Here is a 27196-nt window from a genome sequence, read left to right on the forward strand (position 1 = left end):
CCTAGTGTGCTCCACCGGACGGACAACGCGAACTTTGCCCAACTAGCCTACATTTCGCGAAGCCACGCGAAGGTTTTGGAACGACACCCAAAACATCCGGTAGTATAGTTTCGTGAGCTGCTACGTCCGACCTCCGGCCGGGGGGCCTGGGGCCTTACCGGGTGCGAACAGCAGGAAGTGGGTATTTTGTTCGCTAATTCAATTATACGATTAGCTCGTGCTCCGCCATCTGCGGACAGTTTGGCGCCGAATACTTCCGGCGCCGAATACGCGCGGGATTGATCGCTGATGGATTTTGATGCTGAAATTGTACGCAGCACTCCGTTTGTCACCTACGCAGCGCCTACACTTGCACATCTTCGACGAGAAACCAGTTCACTGGGAGCTTTTCATATATGTGGCCAAATTTGTTACCGAAATGGAATGTAGAACTATTGTCAGTCCAGTCAGTTTAAAGGTGTACAGATGTAGATTTCGACTGACGAGTGAAAAATTTCCAAAAATTACAACTATCAAATCCGAGACAAAGTTTATCATCTGAGAATTTGCAAAAGGGTAAAAAATATGTGTATATTTTCTTTTTGTGAATCGCTTTTAAGAACGTGGTCTTCTAAGACCCAAAATATGTTGATTAAAAACATTTTGGTTTAATTTCGTGACCATTTAACCGTAATCACGTGATTTTTATATGGTTTGATATTTAAAGTGCAGAATTAAGGGAGAGCAACGCGTGATGAAGAATTCACAACACATTATATAGTTTCTAACAGCTTGTAACATAGTAGAAACCTTGAAGTATTGTAAACTACCGTATTTTTCAATGTATAACGCGCACCCGTGTATAACGCGCACCCATATTTTAAGAGAAAAAATTTGGAAAAAAAGTTTTTTATTGTACATTTTTCAGATATGTGATATCCAACAAATACCCAATGATAATAATGTATTATGCTAAATAATCTAAAAAAAATCTATATTATTCTATAAATATTCTAAAGTAGACTAAAGATAAAATGCGTATACATTGCAAAAGACATACTACAGGGTGTTTCTTTAACGATACATGATTTCATTTGGTTATAAAGCAAAAACGGCTGAATATTTTTTATTGGTTGAACATTTATTTGAAAGGTTTATTCCTTCCATTTGATCAGAAAAGAACAATTTTGGTACAATGTTTACCACGATTGACAGATGTTTACCACGGAATACGACCATAAAAATGTACCTAAAAGGGCACATTTGTAAGTTTAGAGGAGACAAAATTTTTACTACCCTTGTATAACGCGCACCCAGATTTTAGAGCTAAAAAACTTGGGAAAAAGGTGCGCGTTATACATTGAAAAATACGGTAAATTGATTGATAACGTCAAATGGTAAAAAATATGAGTCTTAATGATAAAAATATCAAGGAAATAGGATCAAGGAGCAAAATAAAATTGGGTTATGAAAAGAAGGACGTGTTCAACGTATCAAAGCTGATGAGCGTACGAAGTCTTAGAAACAAATGCTCTTTTATCCACCAAAAATATTAAACAAAATTCCAATTTTTTAAACGGTGCGAAAGCGAAAAGCATTTGTTCTTGTTTGTCTTTAACACATTCTTCATTTCAACTCTAAAATGATGTCCACGGAACGGTCTCTTGAGTTTAGCTAAGTCGTGCTAAGTCAGGTCAATACGATGCCTGCGGAGCGATATGCTTCGAGTTTGTGGCGAAATGATCTCGAAAATTTTATGCAAAAACCAAGGTTTATCGCTCCAACAACGATTTGCCTTTCCAATAACGGCATGGAGCGTACGTACAGTGGATGGCGAAATTAACCTTAGCTCATGAACATTTAAATAATATGTGAAAATATGAGTACATCTTCTATTTGAATAGCTCTTTTGAGACGTTGAATATTAGATTGAGGTTCTAAGACTAAGATGTGGGCGATAAAATGACATTTAGATGTAATCTAGTAGACTGGTGCGGCCATTTGTGGCCATAGGAAATTTGAGCACGGCGAAATTAACCTTAGTTTAATTTGGAAGCTTGAAGTTTTTATTTTTCACACCAATTTCCTTCGTTTTGCTCGGTAATAAAGCAACTAGAGTACATTTTTTTAATTTATGAGCAATAATAACATGATATTTTACATGTTTTAATATGCAAAATGCAGAATTAAAGCTGAGAAACACATGGTGAAGAATTCACAAGACATTATGCTGTTTCTCAGCTTGAAATATGGTAGAACCCTCTAAATATCCCAAGATTACCAATTAATAACGTAAATTAGTTATTAATTTGAGTATTAGTGGTAAAACTGATAGGGATCTTCTTCTTCTTCTTTTTTGGCGCTACAACCGCTGAGCAGTCTTGGCCTGGCACCAGAGACAATGCTAATCTCTGATGCTCTTCTGTAACATTTAATTTTTACGGACGGGATTGTTAGCCCCGCGCCAACCCCCCTGTCACGCCGGTATCGGGAATCGAAACCATGGCCGGTTGAGTGACAACCGATCCCGGGATTCGAAACCCAGGCCAGCTGCGTGACAGCGAAGAGCACTACCGACTGCTCTATCAGCGGGGGTTACTGAAAACTGATAGGGATATTGCACGTATTTTCGACAAAAGCGAGCAAGCAATCGGCAGCAATAATCAAGCTGTATGAAAATGAAGGTCGTAGTCATTATATTAAGGTTTGTGGCCGCAAGAAATCAACACCAAAACGAGTTGATAAACGTATACTGAATATCTCCTCCACAAACCATTTACAATCCGCCTAAAATATTGGCCAAAAACGTAAATCAGAAGTTATACAACTTCCTTCCGTGCACATCATTCGACGTAGCCTATAGCATGTAGACAAATCTGGCCTTGTTTTCAACAAAATTCCGCACCTAACCATGGCCAATACGAAAAAAGAACAGTATTTTACTATCTGCATGCTTTGAAACCTCGCTTATTGTGAGAAAAGCTGTTTTGGAGTGATGAATCTTTGGTATGATTCACCTCTCATTATAAAGAGTTGAAACTTTCTGCTATAGGGACCTGAATCATCAATTAGGAAACAAATTACAACGGCATTATGTTCCAGGGATGCATTATTTACATGAAACTTACAAGTTGGTGACCTTTCCTGGTCATGGTGACTCGAAAGCTGGTCAAAAATCGACGAAAGAAAAATCAGTCAAGAAGGAACATGTCTTATTGGTGAAGATTTCACCGCACCACAGGATAGTACGGCAATCCACAAGCCAGAAGTAGTCATGCAGTATCTCGTGGATGATAATATCAAAGTTTTAGGGTATTAACATCTTTGTCCAGACCGGCCAACCACTGAAAACATGTGGTTATTCATGAACTTTTGAGTGTACGTAAAAATCCCACTCAATTTAACAGAATTAGCTAAATTAATCAAACCAATCTATACCAAAACAATACATGAGGACTGTAGAAAAGGCCACATAACAAAACCAGGATGTTTGGCTACACTGCCTGGCGGAATGGTATGTATTGCGGATACTAAGGTTATTTTCGCCGAAGAGAAATTTGGCTTGTTCCAAATATGTTTGACCAAAATTTTTCTCTTGTATCAATCATCCCGAAATACATCAAAACTATCATTTACACATCTTATTTAATGTTTTTGATTGATATTTGATTGACTAAAGCAAATTTTTCATCCTCGTATTTCCAAAAATCTTTTGTGTTCTTGAACTAAGGTTAATTTCGCCATCCACTGTAGGTGTGGTGAAGTGATAAGTTTCCTTAAGGCGACCCTTAAGTTCTCAGCTTCAGACTCTATCGAGGGTCAAAGTTGAGCACTCACAACTACTCAACGGAGGAGATTCGGGCTAAAGGTCAACTACAGACTACGGACGCCAACAGGTCATTCTATACACTGAAGATGATCTCTGATCTGATCTCTAAACGATGGTCGTAGCTGGGATTAATCTCGTATTTGAGACTGACGGACACCTCTTAGCTGCCGATTACTAGACTTTTAAAACGTCAAACTTTATTTTGCAATTGTAAGTGCTAAAATTTTTGACATTAACAAAATGGGGATCCTGTACGAAAGCAGAAAATTATAAATATTAAAAACATGTTTCCAAAATAGATGAATCTTCAATTCTTCAATCTGTACGAAATTGGAAAAGCTCCACCTCGATGATTATTTTAATAAACAGAGTTGTCGTATTTGGGGCTCAGAGAGAACCCACACGTCGTGCAAGAGAAGCCAAAGCACCCACAACGAGCGACTGTTTGTTGCGGATATTGATCTGACGGCCCATCATCAGCCCATTTTTCTTCAAAAATGAAGTAGGAGCCGTATCCGTCTATTGGTTCTTCGGTGAACTTGAATCTGAAAACCTGGACGACATTTGGTTTCCGGACCGGACGGCCTCCAACAACTAACCTAGACAAGATTGTTTTCGATTCGAAGATTCGATCGCTAAGGTTGATCTAATTAGTACAGAGCTGACAAGGTCTGTTAGTGGTGTCATGTTACTAATTTTTCTTTGTTTGTTTTTTCCGTTACAGATCGCTACGAAGGAAGCTGGTCAGGTGAGATTGTTGGCCCATTCTTGTCTACCGTAGCAAATGTAGGCCGTTGGGGCGTCAATCTGCAATGGCAGGTGGGCCGGTGACGACCGGCTTGGGCGTTCGATGTTTGCCATTTAATGGAGCAATTAAACCACAACTCGGTTCGCGGAAGATTTTGTTCGAACACATAAATCAAATTTATCGACCACACACGAGACACGAGCGTCGGGTTCGCATAAAGGCAGCATAAAGTCGGGCCCCGGGCCCCCGATGTTGGGACGCACGCATAACGAGCGCACACACCGCCGTGATCGGATCGGTGCACGACGCACTTCACGGTATAAATAGCGATCAGACGGTGCGAACACGAGGCTTGCACCGGAGACGAAAATGTGCACCGCACCGCACCGTTGTGAAAATGGGGCCTCTGATATTTATAGACATGCGGCGGCGTGCAACATCTTCCCAGCGTGCAACGACGTCCCGATGCATTTGGTGGTCCGCGTGATTCTATTGCTCAAACGCCGGTTGCGGGAGTTCTCGAGGGACACCCGCGACGCACCACGCACGCCGTGTTTGTTTTGCGCACCCCGTGAGACACAATAGAGAGTATGTCGTAATGCTGCCCGGGGCTGCTCGATCACGGTGCGGGGATCCTTTCTCCGGCAACAATGGGCGCGTGTCGCGGTCGGTTTTGTTGAACGATTTTTTCTCACACCCACGGGCCCGCGGCCGCATCAGGCAGGTATTGGAAGGGCATAAAAAATTAGTCCGGGAGAGCGCACAACAACCTGCGCCGCACGTTTAATCGTTCGCATCGGATCGCAGCAGATCCGGTAGCAGGTGCCAGAATGGTGGGAAAATATGGTGGGTTCCGGTTGGCAAACAAAAAGCCACCGCACAGACACACGCGGCCCGATAGGTCGCCCGAAAACTTTCGCCATTTCCACGGTCGCCGGCGTGCCGTAATCGGCGTCAGCGCAAGGTTAGGGTTAGGTGCTCCAGGTGGCGCTGTGTTAAAGATCTCCACCGTTTTTACACCGTTCCGTTGTCTTCCTTCGATTGGAGCGCTGTGAAGTGACGTGTTGGTGGCCGTAAATGTTTAGCGATTTCTCCCCGTGAACCCTTGAACCCTACCGGTGGGCCCTGTTTAACATTTCTCTGCCCCGGCGCCCACCGGCTTGAAGGCCCATTGTGGGCTGTGGACACCTTTTTCGCCGCTCAGCCTCAGCTTGTTTATGATTCTTGCTCGCTCGCGGAGGTACGTGCTTGCTTCTTGCGTTTACTAAATGCCGATAATTGCGGTACACGCACCAAGGAAGCGCTCGGGTTGCTGGTCTGGTCCGTTGGGAAAACAACGTTGCTCGGCATGCGCCGCGTGGAAATGTCGACATTAGTGGTGGCAACACCGAGCCGATGCACCGAGACAACGAGGCGAGTGAAACAAATAGAGTAAAAGAAACATACCGCACCAACATGCTCCACATCCGCTTGCACCACTTCCATCGCGCGCGCGCGCCCACCAGGGATCCCCGGTGGCGGCGGCGCGGCCCCACATGCAAATTAATTTTGTACGGAACGGAACGGAACATGTGTTCTTGGGAAGGCGATAATTTGTATTCCTCTGGTTTGGAATACATGTTTCTTCAGTCCGTCCAAACCAGGAACAGCTCGGTTGACAGCTCCTAGGGGTAGGTTTAGGTCCGTTGCTGGAGACCATTACTTTTTGCTCATTAAAACTGAAAGTCTGGTGCCCACTGTCATGGCGTAGAGGCGTATGACAACTGACAGCATTTGGCGAAGCGTTAGTTCGCTCGTCCTGTTGCTGGTGTTCTGGTCTACTGACCTACTAATAATAGGCAGCACAGGCATCTAAACTCCCAGTAAATCCTAACTGATTGGCGATGCTCCCCACTGGTCATTGAGAGTATGGCCCCGAACCACACGGTCCGTAGTGTCGGCAAATGGTCCGTATCTCGCCATGCGACACATCCAACAGTTACAGGGCAGACGACGACCAGCTCTCCAGCTCGCGGTGTAATGCAATTGCGGAGATTTATTTTCCGCCCAACGGTAGTCACCCGCGCGGTAAGCGGTGTCGGCACCGCTTCCTATTGGACCAACACCACCGGGTATGAGGAATATCCCAGAGCCGGCCGGCCCCCATCATCTATCTTCCACGCGTTATGTAAAGTGTGTGACCGGGTACAAATTGTGCAATGCGGCTGCCACATAGGGCCAATATGTCGGCATATCCCGTTTGTGGTGGTCGGCTACTAGGCTCCTAGGGTTCGGGTCAATACGAAGGTCCGCGAAGATTTGCAATCTATAAGTTATGTGTTCCGCTTTCCGGTCACGGTTCGTCGGCTTCTTCACCCCGGGGGAGGTGGCTGTGCCCACAGTTCCACAGTCCGCTGCACGTGCCTTCTCTCTCGAGGAGGGCCCACGAGAACCCATCGAAGTGCGCTAGTGGGCTTCGGACGTGACTGGATAGCGGCGGCACCAGTGGTAGCTTCCAGGTCAGCTCGATAACTCACGGTCCACGGGCGAAGCAATTGAATAACGCGGCTAACGCCTCCACCGAGCGAAGATTATTGCGATAGAGGCGTCGTTCTATTTCTGGTATCTCCGCTCACGGATCAACTCTCAATACGGCGAAAACCGCGCGAGCGCACCCGACCAAGATTGGTTCCGCCCGTGGACCGCGCCGGTTGACAACATCCAGTGCCAGCAAGACGCGCGCGGCAGACGGGGTCTAGAATTTCTTGTTTTGCCTTTTTTCCTTCCTCACCGCTTCCAAGACCCAAGACGACCGTAGGCCGAACGACTTGGCAGAACGACTACGCCACTAACGACGAGACGGGAGAAAATCAAAACACAACATAAACAAACGCAGGGAACGCGGTAACAGAAATGCAACCGAAGATGCGACTAACGAACCAAGCGAAGAAATGTGAGTGAACGATGTTTCAAAAATAAAATCAAACCCGCGCCCGTTGCACCGGTGGGCGCGTGGTTCAGCGGGTGTTTTATTGACGCGCAGGATATCGGGGTGTGGTGCCGGGGCTGCGTTTCGGTTGCTCTGGCTCGGGGCATCACTCCCACGGCAGACCGATAGTTCTAATAGATAGATTAGTGTATCCAAATGGTCCAACACTTGTTTCGGGTGTCGGCATTAAAGTCTTAACATACTTCCGCGCGACCCGCGCTGCGTTGCGCAAAGTCCGACTCACATACTGATTTTCTGATCCTATTTGAAACATCATCGGTGGCTAGGGATCACTCCGTTTGTTCAATCAATCAGTCTCCGGGGTCCGGTCCGGTGATGCTTCTGCACAATTCTGTGAGCATCTTTTCATTTACGTCACTGTTCTGGCAAACATAAGCCCTCGGAGTGTGATGGTGTGAAATCCCGGTTCTCTTTTCAAGATGTTTCAGCTTGCTTCATGTGCAGGGCGTGACTCATACCGCACATGTGTGCGAATCCGCATAAGATTGCACGACGGGCGAAGGCCGGAGTTGTGCCGGAGGGACTTCATTCAAGCGAACAATAACTGCATTGATTTGGAAATGTGTCTTACCGTCGGATGGATGGATGGAGTAATCTCAGCGATCACAAATGGAGCTCCGCTCAAGTCAGTTTTCCCATTTCAATGCAGTACTCTTGATCTACACCACTCGAGAGCAATCCCTTCGATCGCGCCGGGTTAATGTGGCAAACATTAAAGAGCCACCGATAGAACATCACCAACACACCCGAACCCGCTTACGCACTCGTCTCGGCTGCTAGACGGAAAAAGCGGTTCCGAGCGGAGAAGTGCGTCTCAGACGTTCCGCGAGGGCAACCCGCAAGCCCCGGCAGCCAGCTGCTCTTGATCTCGGGCGCGCTGCACAGGCGCCTACTAATAGATGGGCTGAAATGTTCCTAGCCTAAGAAGGAATTCGAAATTGGCTTTATTCAAGAGCCACACAATCATTCCAGCGCAGATTTTATCGATTTATCTGTTGCCTCAAAATAGACCTCAGTTTCAGCGATAACCACTTGATTAGAGCGAAATTTCTTACCGATGAGCATATTTTTGACATCTGCGAACAATCAGTAGTCGCTAGGGCCCAAATCCGACAGATATGGTGACTGTTGACCATTGTTGATGGTATTTCCCATCTCAAGTTTGTCGATAAATATTATATTACTCCACGCACATCCCAAAAAATACCGAGGCCATGATCTTTCCAGCCGATTGCTGTCCTTTCGGGCACTTTGGACGAGGTTCACCTTCACTCAGATAACGATGGTTTTGATTCCGAAGTGAAGTGATGGATTCATGTTTCATCGATTGTCACATATTGATGCAAAAATTCCGATTTGTTACGTTTGGCCAGTGCTCAGTTTGGCCAACACTATTCAGAATCATCAACACGTCTTTGCAGCATCTTTGAACAGAGTTTTCTCATAGTCAAATATTGATGCAATATAGAGCCAACATGTTATTCTTTACAGTGTCAGCTAACTCAGGCAACTTCACTTTTCGATCATTCAAAACGATTTTATGGATATTTTTAAATGTTTTCTGGTGTTTCCGCCTCATTTGGGCGTCCACTACATTTTGCACCACGGTTGAACTCACTAAACCAACCTTATATTGTTGTTTTTGATGAAGTCCTTATCACTTCACTTTTATTCATCACTTAACACTTTTCAAGCTTGGCTACCTTTTATACGGTACTTTTCCCCATCAACAGTATAACATTGAAACACGAGATTTTGTTTATGCATTGTTTTGAAAATAACAAAAATAGTACAAGCACAATAACTCCCAGGCCTATGAGAATCATGAAATTTTAACAACTTTCTGTTGAAGGTTAGTACTAACTGAAAAGCGGTGAATGCAGTTAGACTACCGCCATCTGTTGTGCTAGGCTCAGGACTTTTCAGCCCACTCTTCACCGAGAGATCATCTCTTCGCGCGCTCGCGGGATCCTACGAAGCCCCAAACGTTGTTTGCCAAGCGGTGCGTTACAGACTTCGAAGAGAGTCCGAGCACAGCATGGCCACCCCGAGGTGGAGAGCAAGAGAGCAGCGCGAGAGTGCAAGATAGCGCTCCGGGCGGTTCAACGCATTTTAGTAACATCGTGACTTCAACGGCGTCAAGATCGCCGATAGAAACCGCGCGCGGCTGCGCAACAACCTTCGCTACTTGCGCCGGTCGTTTGAGTGTTTTTCTTACCGCCGTTTCCGAAGTATGAGTCTGGGCCATTCTTGAGCCATTCTTCAATGTTGCAACCAGCTGCCAGTGCACCCAGGGATTCAGTGCAGTGTCTGTGTGCAGTTCTCCTTTGCAAATACGTAACCCATCCGTGGGGACGGAAGTAAACAGCTCGTGAAAAAAGGGTGCAACATAAAGGTGCCGCGACCCGTAACGACCCGGTGCTCCGGAGTGATGCTAATAAGCGGTCACTAGCTGGTTCGCGGGGCGCGCGGGGCTAGAGGATTGGCTTAATAGGTGAAGCCCGAAAAAAGAGAAGCGGAAAGTGGCATCAAGCAAGCGAACCGTGCGCGCCGTGTGGACCCTGTGATTGATGTGGCTCCGGAGGCCGTCGCGGCGCCCCGAATATTATAGTCATTAGGTGTGCCGGCCGCCGAGGGAGATTAATTTCCTGGCCTGGTGGAAGCTACTTAGCCTGGTGGCTCTCGGTGGAAAAGGTGTGAACAGAGAGACCTCGGTCCCGGACGTGGAAAAGTGTGACGCGTGAAGCTTTCCGCATTCCGGAGGCGGGAAAACTCCGTGTGTGTCTTCGGTGGGAAACGGTGTTAGCGCGCGTCCGCCACTTCTTCGAAGCCCAAATCTGCAGTAGGGTTTGTGTAACGTCCGAAAGAAATCTATGGACGTGGACCCAGCGTGGATTTCGGTGATCATGACCGGACGATCATCTTGCTGACGGATGGCCGCGTATGCCTTTTTTATCGGTGTGGTGTGGTTAACGGAAATTGATTTGCATCCATCAACGGTCCATGTTCGTCCGTGATGGAGGTCATAAAAATAGATAGACCCGCGGTCGCGGAGGTCAACAAAAAGATTATCAGGGACTTCGTTTTGTGGCTCGTTGATGTTTCGACGGTTGCCGGCCGTTTGTTGGGTGCGTCAGGTGCCCGTGAGCTGCAACCCCTGCACGGTGGCCAAATGGGTGGCCAAATTCGGTTTGGGACACTCGGTTGTGTAAGGATTACGCGGTGGTGGGTTATGAAAATACCGCCAGGGGCGCCAGGTGCCAATCACGCGCTCTGAAGGTTTCGGGCTAGAAAGTATTTGGCGGTTGGCGCAGCCAGCAACTAATTAAAATTGGCAGATTGGACACCGGCCCCGCCGGTTTTTGCTCGCTACTGTGCGACAGTTCCAATTGTTTTCGACGCTTTATCGGCGCGAACTGAAAACCAATTTCGGCCCCCCAGTGGGAAAGAAAAACTGGACCGAAAAAATAGCCTATTAGGGCAGGCCGCAGAAACCCATAAGGAAATTGATTGAAAATGCTGGCGCCATGCAGGTCGGTCGATGAGGTTTCGGAGCTTTCTCGGCCGCCCGGCGGACCGCTGACTTTGGGCTTGGGGAGATTGGGAAGCAGCGCCCGCGCGGTTTCTATCCGCTTCCGAAATCAAGTGAAATGAAGGGTGAAATGAGCTGAAAGTAAAGGGAAACTATCGGTTTCGACGTTAGTTGGCCGCCCCTGCCCGGGGGAAGAGGAAGCGCCAGGTTTGGCCGGGAGACAGGGCACGTTTGTAAATAGACACAGGCACTTAATTACCATTTTATTGGTGACAGGTGCCGCTGCTGCGGTGGGCTTTGGGCGGCCACAGGCATGATTTGTTTTGGGGGACGGCGTCTCGACTTTATTATAATTGGTTTTCTACTGTTTACGAACCACCAGAAACCAGACCAGGTTTGATGTCGGTGCAGCTTCAGATCAGTGAGTAGCTCTCAAAAACCCAGACTAAAGTGACCAAGATACGATCCCAAATACGGATGGCTAGAGAACAGTCGCCAAGTGTACACGGTTTGCTCCCACAGTGAAAGGGGGTTGTCGTAATTCGGAACACCACACGAAAGCAGTGGTCGCGCCAGGATGTGGAACAAACTGTTCAAAAGTAAATCCAAATCCTCGAAGAACCTCTCGAACCGTTCGTCGTCCTCCGGAGCGAATGGTTTCTCCGAGGCCGGTACCTCCCAATCCTCGGTGGCTCAGTTCGAGCAGTATGGCAGCAACGTCGGTTTGGGACCGGAGCCGGTCCGAATGCGGCCACGACCCGATGCGCATGCACTCGATCTCGCCGTCAGCAGCAGCGGCAGCAACGCTCAGCATCGGGACTCGATCGGCGCACAGATGTCCTGCATTCCGATGCGTCGATCGAAGCTGTCGAGTGCGTTCAAAAGCTTCAGCCTGAAGCGAAGTGCATCAAAGAGCCGGCTCAAGCTGCTGGCAACCGCAAGCCCTTCGGGGACCGGGCCGGCCGATGGACCCGGACCCGCCGGCCCGGGACCGACAGCCCCCGGCAGCTCCGGGGGTCCTACGCCGTGGAACGATGATTACGAGATCCTTACGGCCGGCAAGCGGGCCTCGTTGCGACCTTGCAAATCAGGTACGTTGCCCTCGGAGAAGTCCGCAGCAGCACCGGGAAGCCCGCTTTCTACGGCTAGAGGGAAAAACGCAAAACTCTAAGTGCCGGGGAAGAAGGTAGGACGGCCGGCGCAGCCTTTCGCCTTAATTATTGCGTATGGTAAGCGCCGGAGCGTCATTGGCGGTGGCGGCCGGCCGGCAAGCTATTCGTTATATTTGGAGAAAGTACATCATCGTAACGCTAAAAACCTATTAATCATTCAATCACGACGTGTGCAGGGCTCATTAGGTTGCGGCTTGCAATTAGCGATTTGCAACGGGGCCAGTGCAAAGCTTCTCGTGCTCGTAGGAGATAGGCACATTTCAATTTTCGTCAGTCAAGGGCCGGTTAAACTATGCAGCAACTCCAACGCTTAGTCAGTGTGGCAGTGGTGCGGCTTACGAAATACTTTTCATCCTCGAAAGCAGCTGTCTAGGAAATCTTTTTTTTTCAATTGTTAAGCATTGTAATGCAACGGCGGAGCACTGTGGCTTATCAGTTGACAAGCGGCTGAAGGGAGGCACAATCTGCTGATTGCTGTTGGCGTGTCTGACATCACTATTAGCAGCGGCCGACACTGATTCACTGCACCGAACCAAACAATGCGGTCATTGATAGGAAACCCACCATTTTTCGATTCATAGATTTAAGAATGTGCTTAAGATGAGTTGCTAAATGCGCATTTTGGGCAATATTGGTACTACGAACAGAACACTGCTACTCGTACCCTTATGGAAGCAAATAAGCACATCATTTAGAAATAACTAAAATAAGGCTCCTTGAAGGATTCTAGGAAGGTGTTGTTTGGCTCGTTGCCCCATCTTGCTGAAACCACATATCTTCTAAGTCCATATCTTCGATTAAAGACTAAAAAACAATTTTGTTATCATCGGGAGGTATCGCTCGGAATTGACGGTAGTTGTCCTCCCTTCGTCGTTTTTGAAAAATAGGCTCGTATGACGCCGCCAGTCCATAACGCGCAACATACAGTCACCTTTTCTGGATGTAACGGCCTGTATTAAAGGTATATTCAAAAATTTATTCGATTCGTATATTCGAAAACTGTAAAGCGGAAGCTCTGCGATTTCGAAACTACGATATGGACAACCTTGTGTGTGCTTTTATATAAATTCTTACCTAGTTTTTGAATTCATATCGTTTCTAAAAATTTTGACGAGTTTCAAGACAAAACCAAGCCAACGTTTGCTATTCTTTTGGCCGCCTGCTGCGATAGAGATGTCTCAGTGTGCACAATCAGAAGCTGAGCGACGCGGGCACTAAGTAAGTTGCCAATGCTTGCTCTGTTCAGTGAATAGTACATGCATCGTAAATCCATTAAATGTTCGCCGACAGCTCCGGGCTGCGGCAATGGCAAATGGAAATAAAACGAGCGCAAAGGGACAAGGAAAAAGGGCACCACGAGTTCGATTGGTTTCTTTTTCTGTGCTTTCATCTCGACCGACCGACCGACTGACTCCAGACTCCGATCGGCGTCAGGTTTTGCGCCTATCAGCGCCCCATGAACGACGCGAAATGGGAATTGTCAAGGTGACAGGCGACTACTTGCATGTGGTGGTCTACATTTGCGTCCTCTGGGAGAAATAAAAAAAACACAACACAGGACCCACCGACGGAAAAAGGACAAATAAATCAAAGGCACCCGGCGCAAGTACGCGAGCAAATCAGTCGGCGCTGCACGCTGTAAAAGGTGTAAAAAGGAATTAAAATCAACACGCTTCGATTAAATTCGATTTCAGAGCGATGCTGCGGCCCCATTGGCGATGATGGAGATTTTGTTGTGCGAAAACAAATTCTTCTGCGAACCGGGAAGACAGGGTACCCAAGGCGCAGCGCCACATGGTGCATTCGATTGGCGATGACCAGCGAAGATCCACTGGAAGAAGAGCCCCATTCGGCCGAACAGGGGGAAGAAGGCCACAGTGTGGCTTTACAGGCATTTCCAACAACAAACATCTGGGTGTGAAGAGCCACCACTATGGTGAAGAATATTTACATTAGTCCGATTGGTTATGGCGGCCGTTTCAAGGTTAACGAACAACAGGTTGTTGGGGATGAAAAACAAAAACCCGCCAACGGGGGGATTAATAATTTCAAAACATAGAGCCCTGTCTCGAATTCGATACATTCCGAAGCATGGAAGCACTTTTCCATCTTCAGTCAAGTTCCCTGATGGCCCCTGATGAGTGAGAACCGGCGGCGAGAGATGCCCCCATGCTGAATGATGTTTACCATTTTGCGAACTCGAAAAGACGAAACCCCATGCTGGTTGATTATGCAGATAAGGAGAACAAACTTGTTGGTATGTTAATTGCCTCCATCTTACCGATGTGAGATATTCATGAAATTTTTGTCCATCTGTTTGCCGTGGACCTTTTCGTTGCATTTGAACCGGTTCCGGCTTCAGCACCGATGCTCGATAATGAATCGCCAAGCAATGGGGTCCGGGGTCCGAGGTGATCATCAAAGTGTATTGTGCGCAAAATGGCCCCCCCACCCCCCTTGCGGCTTATCGGCGAACAACTTTTTTACAAATTTGCATAAACTCTCCGTGGCGCAGTTTTATGGCGATACCACTTAATTGGGGATCACCGGTTCAGCGTTCGTTCGGAGGACTTCGGGTTTTTCGGAGCGAAGCGGTATCAAATAAAAAAATACGACATTATAAAAATTAAGTGCCCCAACAAATCACATGAGAAAATGCGAAGAAAAAAACAGCTAAGCCTATTGTAAATATCATTTTCATTAAAGGAGTTCGGTTTCATTCCGTCTTACCGGGTGATTTTATTCTCCCCTTTTTACTTTCAACAAAAACCGACACTTTGGCTGGAGTAATATTCGGTAAACAATTTAACGTCGAACATTTGCTTAACAATAATTACATTGTTGCGCAAACTGTCCAACCTAGTCATTTGTCTCATACATTCGCGGGAGCGCGGGCCTCGCGATTGATTGGATGCAGGCCGCGTTAAACCGGTTGCCTCGCTTAATGCCCAAAATGCTCCAAAGTCACCGTTACCATAATGTGCCCTCTTAATTCTTGTACTTCGGCCCCGGGCCACAGCGCCAGGCGGCAGCGTGTTCCTAGCCAAAGGCAAGAACTGGAAGGCGCGCACGTAACATATCCATATTCGTTCGGCCACTACGCGAATGGTTTTTGTAATTCAAAATGTAAACCCGCGATATTCGAGTCGTTGTGGCTCGCTTTTCTTCGACTTGGCTTGGCTGGACGTCGGACGCGGACGGCTTCAGCCTATCGGTCGGTCGGGTAGGAAAGAGACGGCTCCACGGCGCGCATAAGCCGGTGTCTCGGAGTCTCGGATAATTGGGGGGCGGCCCAGGCGGTGGGTCAAAAAGGTAAAGGAGATAAAACACCACACGATTCGTGAACGATACGACGAGATCGGCGGGCCCGTTTGGAACATCGATCCCACGATGGTGTAACACGTTTTCGTCGGAGTGACACGATGAATTCAGCGTTTAGTGCTTCAGTCACCGTCGAATTAACGTTCGAAGCGGATCGCGGGGCACCAGATCGGATCTTTCCGGGCGCCCAGTGGCGCACCTGTTATCGTTTTATGTATTTCGTATAGTTTATTGAAAATGTGACTGCCACAAGGGTAAGGGATTTTATTGAAGTGCACCCGTGACGCTATACTGCCCGACCAATTTAAACCGTTTTTAGTCATACGTTATAATTAAAGCGAGTTGACTAGCGAGTGGTAGGAGAGTCGGCTCAGAACTCCAGACCGCCGGACCGTGGGCGATGATTGCTCCCGCTAACGACTGACATCATTACTCGGCTCTGTTTGGGGTTTTCTAATCAAGAGTGAAAGTGTTCCCAAAGTCAACTCAATTATCACCTCGCACTGTTTGCATTGGGCAATGGCCACATAGAACAGCGGCGTTGGAACGGCGTTGCCTCGTGTCATGTGCCATCCAGAGCCAAGAACCAAAAGACCAGACACTGACGGCTGATGTAAACTGTGTACTGCAAATGTTCTTTGTTCGTGGTGCCTTCACGCGTTGGCAGTGTTTACGGTGGGCCCAACCCAACCCAGCTTAGTCATTGACTTTTGACACCCTTTAGAACGCCGAAGAATCACACGCTCAGCTTATGGGGTGTTCCCTTCTTCTGTGACTACCGAGAGTTCTGTTTCTTCTCATCTGGCCCCTATGGATATGCTTCAAACGGGGCAATACTGCGACAAGCGCAGAAATGAAGTGTAACTTTATACGATGGAAAAGTGTCGCTCTCTGGCTTTGGAACTTCGCAGAGTTGGTTCCTGGCTGCAATTTCAAAGGATGACCTCATTCGCATCGGGCATTTTGTCGTTAAAATGGACAAGATGAGTCGTTCCCCGTTGACACTCGCCGGTCCTAAGGAGAGAGAGAGGCATAGAGAAGGACCGAGAAAACGCCAACATGTGTCGTGTCCAACTACCACGCAGCCACGCAACGATATGCGAAAGTGGATTGACATAATGTGTCGTGATGAACTCGCGTTCGGGATGATGTGGTGCAGTTTTCAACCGGTTTGCGGAATGAAAACGAAATTTGCCATTTGGCACGTCCCTCAGAGATGCTCGTCTCAAGCAAATAATGGGATCCGCCACTCGGGCCTTGAATGGCAACAAATGAATATACGAGCCTCTCGATAAGTATCGATCTTTTGTGTAGCATTTTGTATTAGGCACATCATCTTATTGGGCAAACGTCTAGAATGCTGAATAAGCAATATGTTATAGTACTTGCGAGACATGCAAGTTACGCACATGTTCGTCCCGGGTTCGTTTTCTTGTTCCGCCCGAACCGTTTCTGCTATCGTGACTTATTTTGCCAGTTTACTGCTCTGCCTGGAGGGCATTCAAGGGCGTTAGTTTTAAGTGTAAGCAGCACGAAGCTCACTAAAGCTCAGTTCCACAGGGATGATGTCATCTAGCAAATACCGACCCTGGGCTGGAATAGTCACGATCGGTGGAGAAAACAGACGAATAGTAAACAGCAACGAATCGGCAAATTCAGCTGCTAAAAAAAAAGTTCTACTGTCGCGCGGTGCCTAAACGGTGGAACTGAATTAAGATAAACTGCTGTGCGGTCATTGCGGTAATGAAGGAGCACTCGATGGCTTGCTGCCCTGAACGGAATATTAATCATTTCCAGATCGAAACATGTGACCGTTGGCACGTGTCTGGAAAATAAGTTTGTCCGGTAAGCGTAGCAACACGGCATACGATTGGCGGCCATTGAAACCAGGGCATATGGCACATTGAAGCAATGTTTCTACGGAACTAGGGATCCAAGTACTGCCCAGTGCTCTAATGAGCATTGGCGGACAGCGCAAAGCAGAGACACACTGGTAAACACTTGTAATTTCCGCCACGTTTCCTAATGAATCCATTTTTGGGAGAAATTGGCGTTTTAAAGTCGATTGATTTGAACGACTTCACTTGCTTGGCTAATGCGAAACTAAACGCAGCTTAATGGCAACTAGTACTTTCAATGGGTCGGGCGCGATGGCGAATTCACAGCAATCAAAGTGATTTATGGAATGCGTCAAAAGATAAACCGTTACCCATAAAGGAACCCCTTATTTTCTTAGGTAAATTTGTGGCCATAAACATTAGTGCGCTAATGAAAGATCAACAGCATAACATAAAAACGTGCTGCGCTTCATGGTTTTTTACTGCGCAGAATAATTAAATTTTATTTTGCACAACCGTTAGCCGAAGTTGGTGGAACGAAATTGCTCTGATATGGGTTTGAAGTTTGAAGTTTTTATCTTAGAAAATACTGGTCATGCTACTAACGGTAAGAAGTAGATTTCTGAAAGGAGTTACGACAGTCTGAAATGATTGATACACATGATGGACGTCGGACAGTGTTTACCCTACTACGCGGTGGTAAAGAGGTCAATGGGAGATCCATTTCTAATCCAGCATAGATAAGCCGCATGAGACGGGTTCTCTTATCGTCGTTATCTTTATGCTTCAAAAATAATCGCTCAAGAGCACTTTCAGTAAATGCTGGAAAGGTTTACCTAATTTTCTGAAACTCTCACTACGCTCATGAAGCATTCAGTTGATCAGATAATTGAAGAACCTAATTAATCTATATCAATTGCGGACAAACGGTGCGGATTTAAATAACGGCCGTTGCATTGAGTGAAAGGCATCAGTAATTAGACGGTGTATCAAACTGAGATGAAACGTACGGGGGCACTAAATCGAATTCGCAACCACCGACGGGTTCCACAGCCCAGTTCAACGTCGGCGGCGTCTCATACCCTGCCCCGCATACAAATCTTCCATAACTCCCACAGGCGCCTGTCCGTGACTGGGGGTCGAATTACGCTATCTTGTCTTAGATGGGAGCCATACGATATCCGGCAGCAACCTTCGGCCGTTTGTTCGTCGCCACTAACGGGCAAACTGACAGACCGAAACCGTCCGATGTCCGACACGGTTGAGTGATGTTTTAATCATTTGCACCAAGATCGGATGGTATGATTAACAATTCAACCAACTATGCCGGCTAGCCGAGATCTCCCTGCGATCGTTCTTTTTCTGTGCCGCCCCAAGGGGCCCCTTCTGAATACGTCGGTGAATTGGCCCAATTCACTGACCGAAGGAAGGTGTCAAGAAAATCCACTGCCCAAGCTTTGATTTGAAGCGACTTGCGACTGTGCGAGTGAGTGAAATAAAGAGTCTCGGATTCTATGTATTTTTGTTTGATTGCTGTGATATTTGGCGCCTGTGGCGATATAATTAATGGGCATGGAACAATGGTTATCCTTCCGCGTATTGTGCGTGACGATTAAGAAGATGCCTTGAGTCATTAATCTACACGATTGTGAGATAGACAATCAATCACTTTCGCTGTCCAAGAACATCATTTTAATTTGGTTAAATGTTTTCATTAAATAATAATTTTTCTTCCAATTTCCTTTTGCAGATAACAACCTCAATGAAAAGCAACAGTACACGGACGGGGAAAAGGAGGAACCGGTCTACATCGAAGAGTGTAACCCGTACGAGAAATTCAGTATTCCGAGCGAGCCTCCGCCAAATCTTCAGCTGCAGGCGTGTCCGATCTGTTCGCGAAAATTCGCTTCAACCTCCTTGCTGAAACATATCGGAATTTGTGAGCGAGTCCAGACGAAGAAGCGGAAACCGTTCGATTCGTCCAGGCAGCGACGGGAGGGAACTGAGCTAGCTTCTTACTTGCCGAAAAATTTTGGACTGCCCCATAAGACGGTAAGCGGTTCGCATGAGGTGAGTTCTGTGTTGTGTTTTATACCGATTTTACTATAAATTCCGGGTGCAGGTCTATTACAGGTTCTACCCAGTTGATGTGTGCTTGTTCAAGAGCGCTTGCTCTCCGTTTATTCAGTTCTTATATTTCATTTCGGTTGCTTATCTATCCTTATCTATAATCTATAATATTATGGGAAAAACAAGAGACAGCTGGAGTTAGCTGATCGAACGCACTCGGATGCGTTCGGGACGCACTCGGGTCAGTGGTTCTCGATCCATAATGAGTGGTTCTCGGATCAGTGGTTCTCAAACCATGACAGGTCCAACAGGAAGTAATTCAGCAATCTTTCGGCCCGTACTGATGTGCCCATTTATAGATTCCTGAAACAGTTTCAACTAACAATTCTGATAGATGCCTGATACAAAATCGTACTGCTGTTAATATGTGGTCATAGCCTAACTCTTTTTGTTGAAGTTAATACACTTTGTTAACATTTGTTAACATTGGCCTGACTATTGTGCTAATTTTCGTGCGCTATGTGTACTATTTTGGTTGATTTGCAAGTATTATATTCAAATTAAATTATTGACATGATTCTCTTGCTATAATAACAACGGAAGATATTTAATACTTAACTAAAGATATCAGAAATAACACTTTTGACCTCTAAGCGAAGCATAACCGATAAACGCTGCTTGAATGTTCTAGATCGAATGAGTGCGAAATTTGCTTGAGTAACACAGTTTACCGAGACATTACCGTATAATTGATTCGTTCATACATCGCGCTACTTACAGGCGATCCCGGTGCGAAAACTGAGCCTCAGCAAGACGCCAACGTTCGAGCGTAAGGAATTCAATGCTACGGCCATGTCCACGTCGATGCCGAGCTCAACGAGCACACCGAAACCAGCCTTGAAGCGCAGCATGTCGCAGCAGAACGAACCCTGTCCGTACTGTGAGCGGTGTTTCGGCATGAAGGCTTACGACCGGCACGTTGAGTGGTGCCGAGAAAAAGCGCTCCTGAGTAAGCATGTGAACAACAATCAAAGCATATCGGCAGCCAAGGAAAGATACCAGGCCAGAATCCAGTACCGGGCACCGCAGCTAAGGTAAGGCGAAGCGCATACTGAGTCCCAAAAGCCATATTTCACGATAAATGTATTGTGTTCTAGATCGAAGCGCGCCTTCAATCGGGATAAATATTCCGGCAGTCTGAGTTGCGGTGGTTCAACCAGCAGCCTGGCGGAACTGGACCTGCACATGCCGCGCCACAACTCCATGAGCTCGTCCGTATCGAGCGACAAGTAAGTTGCAGTCCCCAGTTTCCGGCAATGAGGGAGTCCGCCCCGTGCTCCATTTTCAGCCATACCATGCGAAGACTAATCCACAATTAAATTGCGCTTTTTCGACTTACTAACGAGCATTCACCATTGATCATCGCTTCTCTCTTTTTCCTCCTTCACGCGGCGCTGCGACTGGTGCGACCATCAGCAAAAGCCTGGGTCCATCGTCTAGTAGAAAGCCCAATCCATCAGCCTCATTGCAGCAACTGTCCTTAACAATCGGCAATAACGCCACCAAGGAAGCAAATGCTAACAAACGGCGCGAGGAGACGCGCAAAGTGACGAAACGGACCAAGACTTTCACGTTCAGTAGCGACCGGTTGCACAGTGATTCGAACAATAACTGCAACGCTAACAGTAGTAACTACAGCAATCACACCGCCGGGAACCGCTTGGAGCCCGGCGGCCGGACGCAGACTAGAAATCTTCTGAAACGCTCCACCGTAGACCACACGACTATGCACAGACATGATAAGATGCGGACCTGCGAACAGCGCGTCGAAAAGTTTGAAATCATTGGCCATAGTAAGCAGGACGAGCGGATGACCCACCACCGGCCGGTCGGCCAGCCAAGCGTACGAACGAGTACGAGCAGCAGGTTCGTTGGTCGTTTATCCGTTTCCATGGCCAGGGCTCTTGATCGTGTGTAAAACAGAAGTTCTAGTGGCCACCATCGGAGCGACATATGAGTGCCAGGGGGCAGTCCTTCGGTGTGACTCCAGCACTTGGCTCCGCTAGCTTTCACTATGCACCGTAGACTGTAGGTTGTGAGTTTCAAACCGCACTTTTGGGAAAGGACAAACAATAGAAGTACGCCAGAACTACCCGCACGAAGCACTTCATCCAAGCACATCCAACTCTCTGGGACGCTTCGGATAAGTTGAAGTAATGCAAGAGACGCAAAAGCGAACTGCGCAAGGCTAGCTGTTTAGATAGATTATTGGTAATATGTTGTGCCTTTTTGTTCCCCAATGTGAGATTTCTCCCAAGTTTTGCTTTCTTTGTCTATTGTTTCCATGAGATCCTCGTCATTCGATCAACGTCATTGCGCTGTGTGTAATATTGCTCGCTTTCGGATGTTTTTATATCAAATCATATCATTTGTTTGGTACTAGTGGTCATCCTGTGGAGATATCATGCGACAAGTACTCACAAAATCATCTATTAACATGCAATATACGCAATCTTAAAAGCTCCTCCCGACATCCATTAGCTAATATAATCGGCTTTAACATTTACCTGGCAACATTTCTAATCACTAAACAATGATAACCAAAATCAGAGTGTCCGTCGACCCCACCAGTCGATTGGCCAGTGTGTTCTATAAAGTGGTACTATTTTTTCGTTTGTTCTTTTCCATTCGCGTCCTCGCGTCTCCCAGTGGATACAGCCCTGACCGGTACGATCCATTCCTCTCCGCCAGGAGACAGCTCGAAGAGTTGTTCTCTCCTGCCACCTCCCTCATCCACACGAGTTCTCCGGCGGGTACGACGAGCACCTCCCGGCTGAACCAGACCGCCGGCGCCGACAGTAAATCGACCGGCGGTGGTACTGCATCGAAAACGTCTCCCCTGAACTCGAACTTTCGTCGTGCATATTCTTTGCGAATGCCGCGCAAAGTGTCCCGACCAATGTACATCGAGAAGGCAAAGTCCAACATACAGAAGGGCATCACCGACGACGGGCCGGTGTCGCCGAACTTCCTCAAGTCCTCCGAGTACGACGAGATACCGATTAAGTCAACCTTCAACGCGCTGCAGATGGTCGAGAAACCGAAGCTACGCGATTCGAGCACGGTGCGAAAGAATCTCAAGCTGGACATTAAGGATCTTAATCACCCGGCGGCGCCCGGCGGCGGAGATCTGCCACTCTCGAAGACCGACTCGTTGGCCGTATTTTTAAAGTACGAAACCGAGCTGGCGCTCAGCGAAAAGGACATGAAAGACAAGAGTAATAGCATCAGCAAACGGTCGTCGTCGCTGAGCGCAGAAGCCGCAACGCAGGCAAAAAAGCAAGATTGCTCCAATAACAATAATGTGCCTGCTGCCGCCGCCGCCCCCCACGCTACAACGGCACTGAAACCCGAAACGCCCACATCGGAGCCGCCGGAACAAAAAATCGTCACCCGTAGCGTACCGAGCGCGGAAGAGAATCTCGCCAAGAAGCAAACGCTTCCAAAGTTGGTCCCAATCAAATTGGAACCGATCAATATAACGTACGGCAGCGGCGGGGGCAGCGCCAGCGAGAGTACGAACCTGCGACCGACCGTAATATCGCTAGACGCGATTATCGGCAAGGGTGGCAGTAATGCGAAACCGAAACCACAATTCGAACGGGAAACCCGTCCCGACGTTAGTTATATCGATCCAAAGCTTATAAATAAATGTGATAACTTACCAATTAATCTTGTAAAGACGGCGTCGCTGGACGTGGGACGTATCGGTATCAGGGGCAAACCTGCTGCGGAAGTTGCAAAACCAACAACAGTGGGCAACAGTAGTGCCGTGCTGGTGGAGACCGATACGGGTCAGAAATCGAACCCACCAGTACCGCCACCGAGGGCGACAATCAAAGTGGTCAAGAAACAGTTGGAACTGGCGACCGACACACTCGGGGCAGCGCCCTGCAACAGCAATAAAGACAACCTGGCTGGTGTCTCGGGGCTAGTGCCAGCCAACAGCAGCGATAGCAGTAACAGTAGCAGCACCGCCGCAAGTCCGGTGGATAATCGGAACAACGCAGCAGAAAGTACAAACATTGACAAGCGGCCACAACTGACACGCCAGGATCGGGAAGATTCGGGTTATCGCACCGGCCAGGATTCCGAGCACGACTCATGCTGGACCAACAACGATGGACCTCAGCTGAGCAAGAAACATTCGGCGTCTTCGACGGCTTCGACGACTGTTTCTCACACGACCCCGTCACCCGGTGCCGAGCGTGGTGGTAAGGTTTCGGCCACTCAAGTAACCAATGACCTGAATCGAAAGACCACAATAGCAACGGCGTTAGTGGTGAATTCAACCAGCATGCTTTCACCCACGGGCAGCGCTCGATGTCGTAGCCGAGAACGGCCGTTGGTACCGGATTTGGACGATTTCGATGTGGATGAGTTCATGATGTCGCTGGAGGATCTACAGCGACGATCACCTGCCACGGCAAAGGACTACAAGCAGTCGTTGTTCTGCCGTACCAGTAGTACCGTTACCGGTGGCAGTAGCATCGTCGGTCAAGGCACCAGCGCCGGCAGCAAGCGAAGCAATAGTCTCGATAGTAGCAACAGCCTCACGAACCATTTCGATCGCAGCACCGATGGGAGTAGCGGCGTGCCGAGAGTGGATTTGCGTGTGCGGAATGGTAGCGGCACACCCAGTAACCATAATAGTAGCAATAGTAGTAGTAGCATTAGTAGCCCTAGGCATTACGGAAGTAGCTTCAGTAGTAGTACCGCTTACTACAGCAACGCAATCAATAACAACACCACACACAATCACAGTACTAGCAACGGCAATGGTGGCAGCTCGTCGAAAGAAGCACCGTCGTCGTCCGAAGCGCTTCGTCCACTCGCTCAGCGCTTGAACTACGCCCGGAATTCGCCGATCCTCAGCCGGCGAGCGAGCCAAGAATCGACACCCTACTCACCATCACCACCGGGCGGAGGAAGCAATGGGTCCGCTTCGACGGTACAGAACTTACCGAACATTCATCAGGCCAGCGCCACCGGGGCCGGTCACCATCACGAAAGTGGCACCGCAAACAATAATAACCACTCTGCCAGACCGTACTACTCAACCCCAAGCCCAGTAAACGGTAGGAGCATTCGCTATAGTAACAGTTCTTACCAAGCTAACTCCGGGGCACCAGCAGCTACTACACCGGCTTCATCCTCCTTGGCAGGGTACTTCCACGAGCCGCGGTACCCTCCGGAATCGTTCGATCATCTTGAGCGCGATCTGCTCAAAAGCGTCCAAGAGCTGGATCGTATGTGCGGATCGTCTTCCTCGGTGTGTTCGATCGATTCCGAAGAGCTGTACAGCGTGGAGGATTACCCGCTCCACAAGCGTCCATCGGAGCGTTCACAGGCGAGTGCCGATTCAGCGTACCGCAGGTAGGTTATCCGGGGCGCGGTGGTAGTAACACCAAACAAAGGGTCCAAGCTCCAAGCAACCGTCCTAACTAGAAGTGGTTCCAACTATTCTTCTCTAGTGCTCCATTGTCTAATGAGAAAGGTGACTCCACGACTCCATCTTTTCACTTATTTTCTCGAAATTAAAACATGCTGGAGTTGACGGTGGTCTCTGGAGCGTAGTAGTTGGACAATTACCTGCCGTGCATGCGCACCAATCGCATAATCTTTACTGCCCTTCTAACTGCTTCCGATTGCGTTCACTGTTCATTTCCTCCGGTGCACCTTCGTAGCAGCCTGTCCACGCAGTCGCCACCGGATTACGCCCCGCCGGTACCGATACGTCAGGGTTTCCCGGGTTCGCGCAGCTCAACTGGCCAACCACCGCAATCGCTGGATTCAACGGACAGTGCTTATAATGCGCATCATGCACCGACGTCCCTTCCGCCACTAACTAACCTGGGCACACCGAAAGCCGGCAAGTCAGAAACGCATCCGCACAAAGACAGTGATTCCGTTGCTGGGTTGATCATGAATCCAATGTCCAAATTTTGTCACGAGTGTGGGGCACGCTTCATGATAAGCAGCGCCAAGTTTTGCATGTCCTGTGGCGTGCGACGAATCATGCTGGAATAGATTCCCGCTTCCAGTGCGAGGAATTCTTTTCGGTTTCAGTTACTGTAAAGATCCTTTAATTTAACAAACATAACGCGCTTCATAAATCAGCGACGTTGTGCGCAGAACTAGCCAGGATTAGTGTTTCTTTTACGTTACCACACCGAACAATGTAATACTGTAACAGTTTCACTCATAATGAGGTAATCGATTTGAAATGAAATAGAATAACCTATTGTCAGCAGACCAGCATATTACAGTACACCGCATATTAACAAAGACTGAAAATCAATCCTATAAAAATTGGGCAAACAAAATGAGGTGCGATGGTTGATTATCTTCCCATTTCCGCATTTACTACCATGCTCTAACACAACGAATAGACCTAAGTTTAAGACAAGTCCCTGTGGGGTAAGCTAGTTGACCGAGATTTGTACCGTCAAACGAATAAGCCGTGCTCGAGCAATACAAGAATACTGCAAAATTGTTTTATAATTTATTTTAACGCTTCTATTTCGAGTTCAACCTTCGGTTTTGGACGATACTTTATCGGTTTTAATTTTTTTTAATAAACATTATCCAACAATCAGCATCGAGGGTCATGGAGAGAGCACGGATTGTACAGCAGATTGATTCAACACATTGCATTAGACGTGCGCGCACCGTCTTTAGAAGCATTGTTAAAAATGTTACACTTTCCACCACAGAATGGCCTTCACGTGATTCGGGTTAAATGTCACAAATTGATATAGGAAAGGGTGATCCGCGACACTCAAGGGAAGAGAAAATGGATCGTTTGAATGTAAAACGAATCAATCTCGAGAGAAAGAAATACAGCGCTAAACGCTAACCAATTAGCAATGGGACGGACAATGATAACACAAGGAGCGACACTTTTTGTTTTGATAGTTATTTGAAGTGTTAACCTTTTAACAGAGTCAATAAAATAATTTGTACCGATCGCGTTTATTGTAGGCTCCGTCATGAATCCGAAATTCATCAAAACAAAACTTGTTTAATGTGCAAAAAGCTACAACCAACAACCCCCGTTACACTCGTATGTATTCGTAGAGATATTTGCGTGCGAGCTCCAAGTTTCCACTCTGTTTGTAGATGCAACTCAAATTGTACGCCGTTTCGGCCTTCAGGTCCAAATGTTCTGGACACTCTCTGATTACCGCACTGTCGAAGCTGAGCACACGCTTGTAGTAGTCCACCGCCAGGTGCAGCATACCGAGTTGGTGGAACATGCGGCCAAAGTTGTAGTACACCTCGTGCCGTACCTCTGCCATGCGCCCCTTCCGGTACTGGTCCATGTGAATATTGGCCTGCGCCACGAGTGTTTGCTTTTTGGGGGTAAACTTTTGGCAAGCAATTTGCGTCAACGTGACGGCAACCATCATCGCGTACAGTGGATCTTCGGTGGCACGATAAATTTTGTTGTACTCGTTTAGGGCATACTTGTAGGTGCAGGACGTTAGGTGATAGTTGGCAATGAGGGCTTTCGGTTGAACGACAATGCTCGGGACGCGATCGAAGAGTCTCGCCAGATATCGATTGTAGCGTACGTCGCCGCTAATGAAAACGACCAAGTTGAACACATTCCACAGTCGCGGATGGTTGATGTTTTCCGGCTGCAGTGCCAGCAT

At 47.7% G+C, this 27196-nt stretch overlaps 1 protein-coding gene across 1 annotated transcript in view; it reads left to right on the top strand.

Moving 5' to 3' along the window:
• The window catches only part of LOC128268822 (mucin-5AC), a 31497-nt gene extending 4995 nt beyond the window's left edge, over nt 1-26502 (top strand). The window contains exons 2-7 of the mRNA XM_053006075.1: nt 4533-4556; nt 19159-19478; nt 20259-20572; nt 20636-20767; nt 22188-24914; nt 25226-26502. Of these exons, the coding sequence (XP_052862035.1) occupies nt 4533-4556; nt 19159-19478; nt 20259-20572; nt 20636-20767; nt 22188-24914; nt 25226-25568 (3860 nt within the window). The 3' untranslated portion in view covers nt 25569-26502. The remainder of the gene's footprint in view (nt 1-4532; nt 4557-19158; nt 19479-20258; nt 20573-20635; nt 20768-22187; nt 24915-25225) is intronic.
• The last annotated feature ends 694 nt before the right edge of the window (nt 26503-27196 follow it).

The sequence above is a fragment of the Anopheles cruzii genome, chromosome 2, assembly GCF_943734635.1.
Source record: "Anopheles cruzii chromosome 2, idAnoCruzAS_RS32_06, whole genome shotgun sequence".
Lineage (NCBI taxonomy): Eukaryota > Metazoa > Arthropoda > Insecta > Diptera > Culicidae > Anopheles > Anopheles cruzii.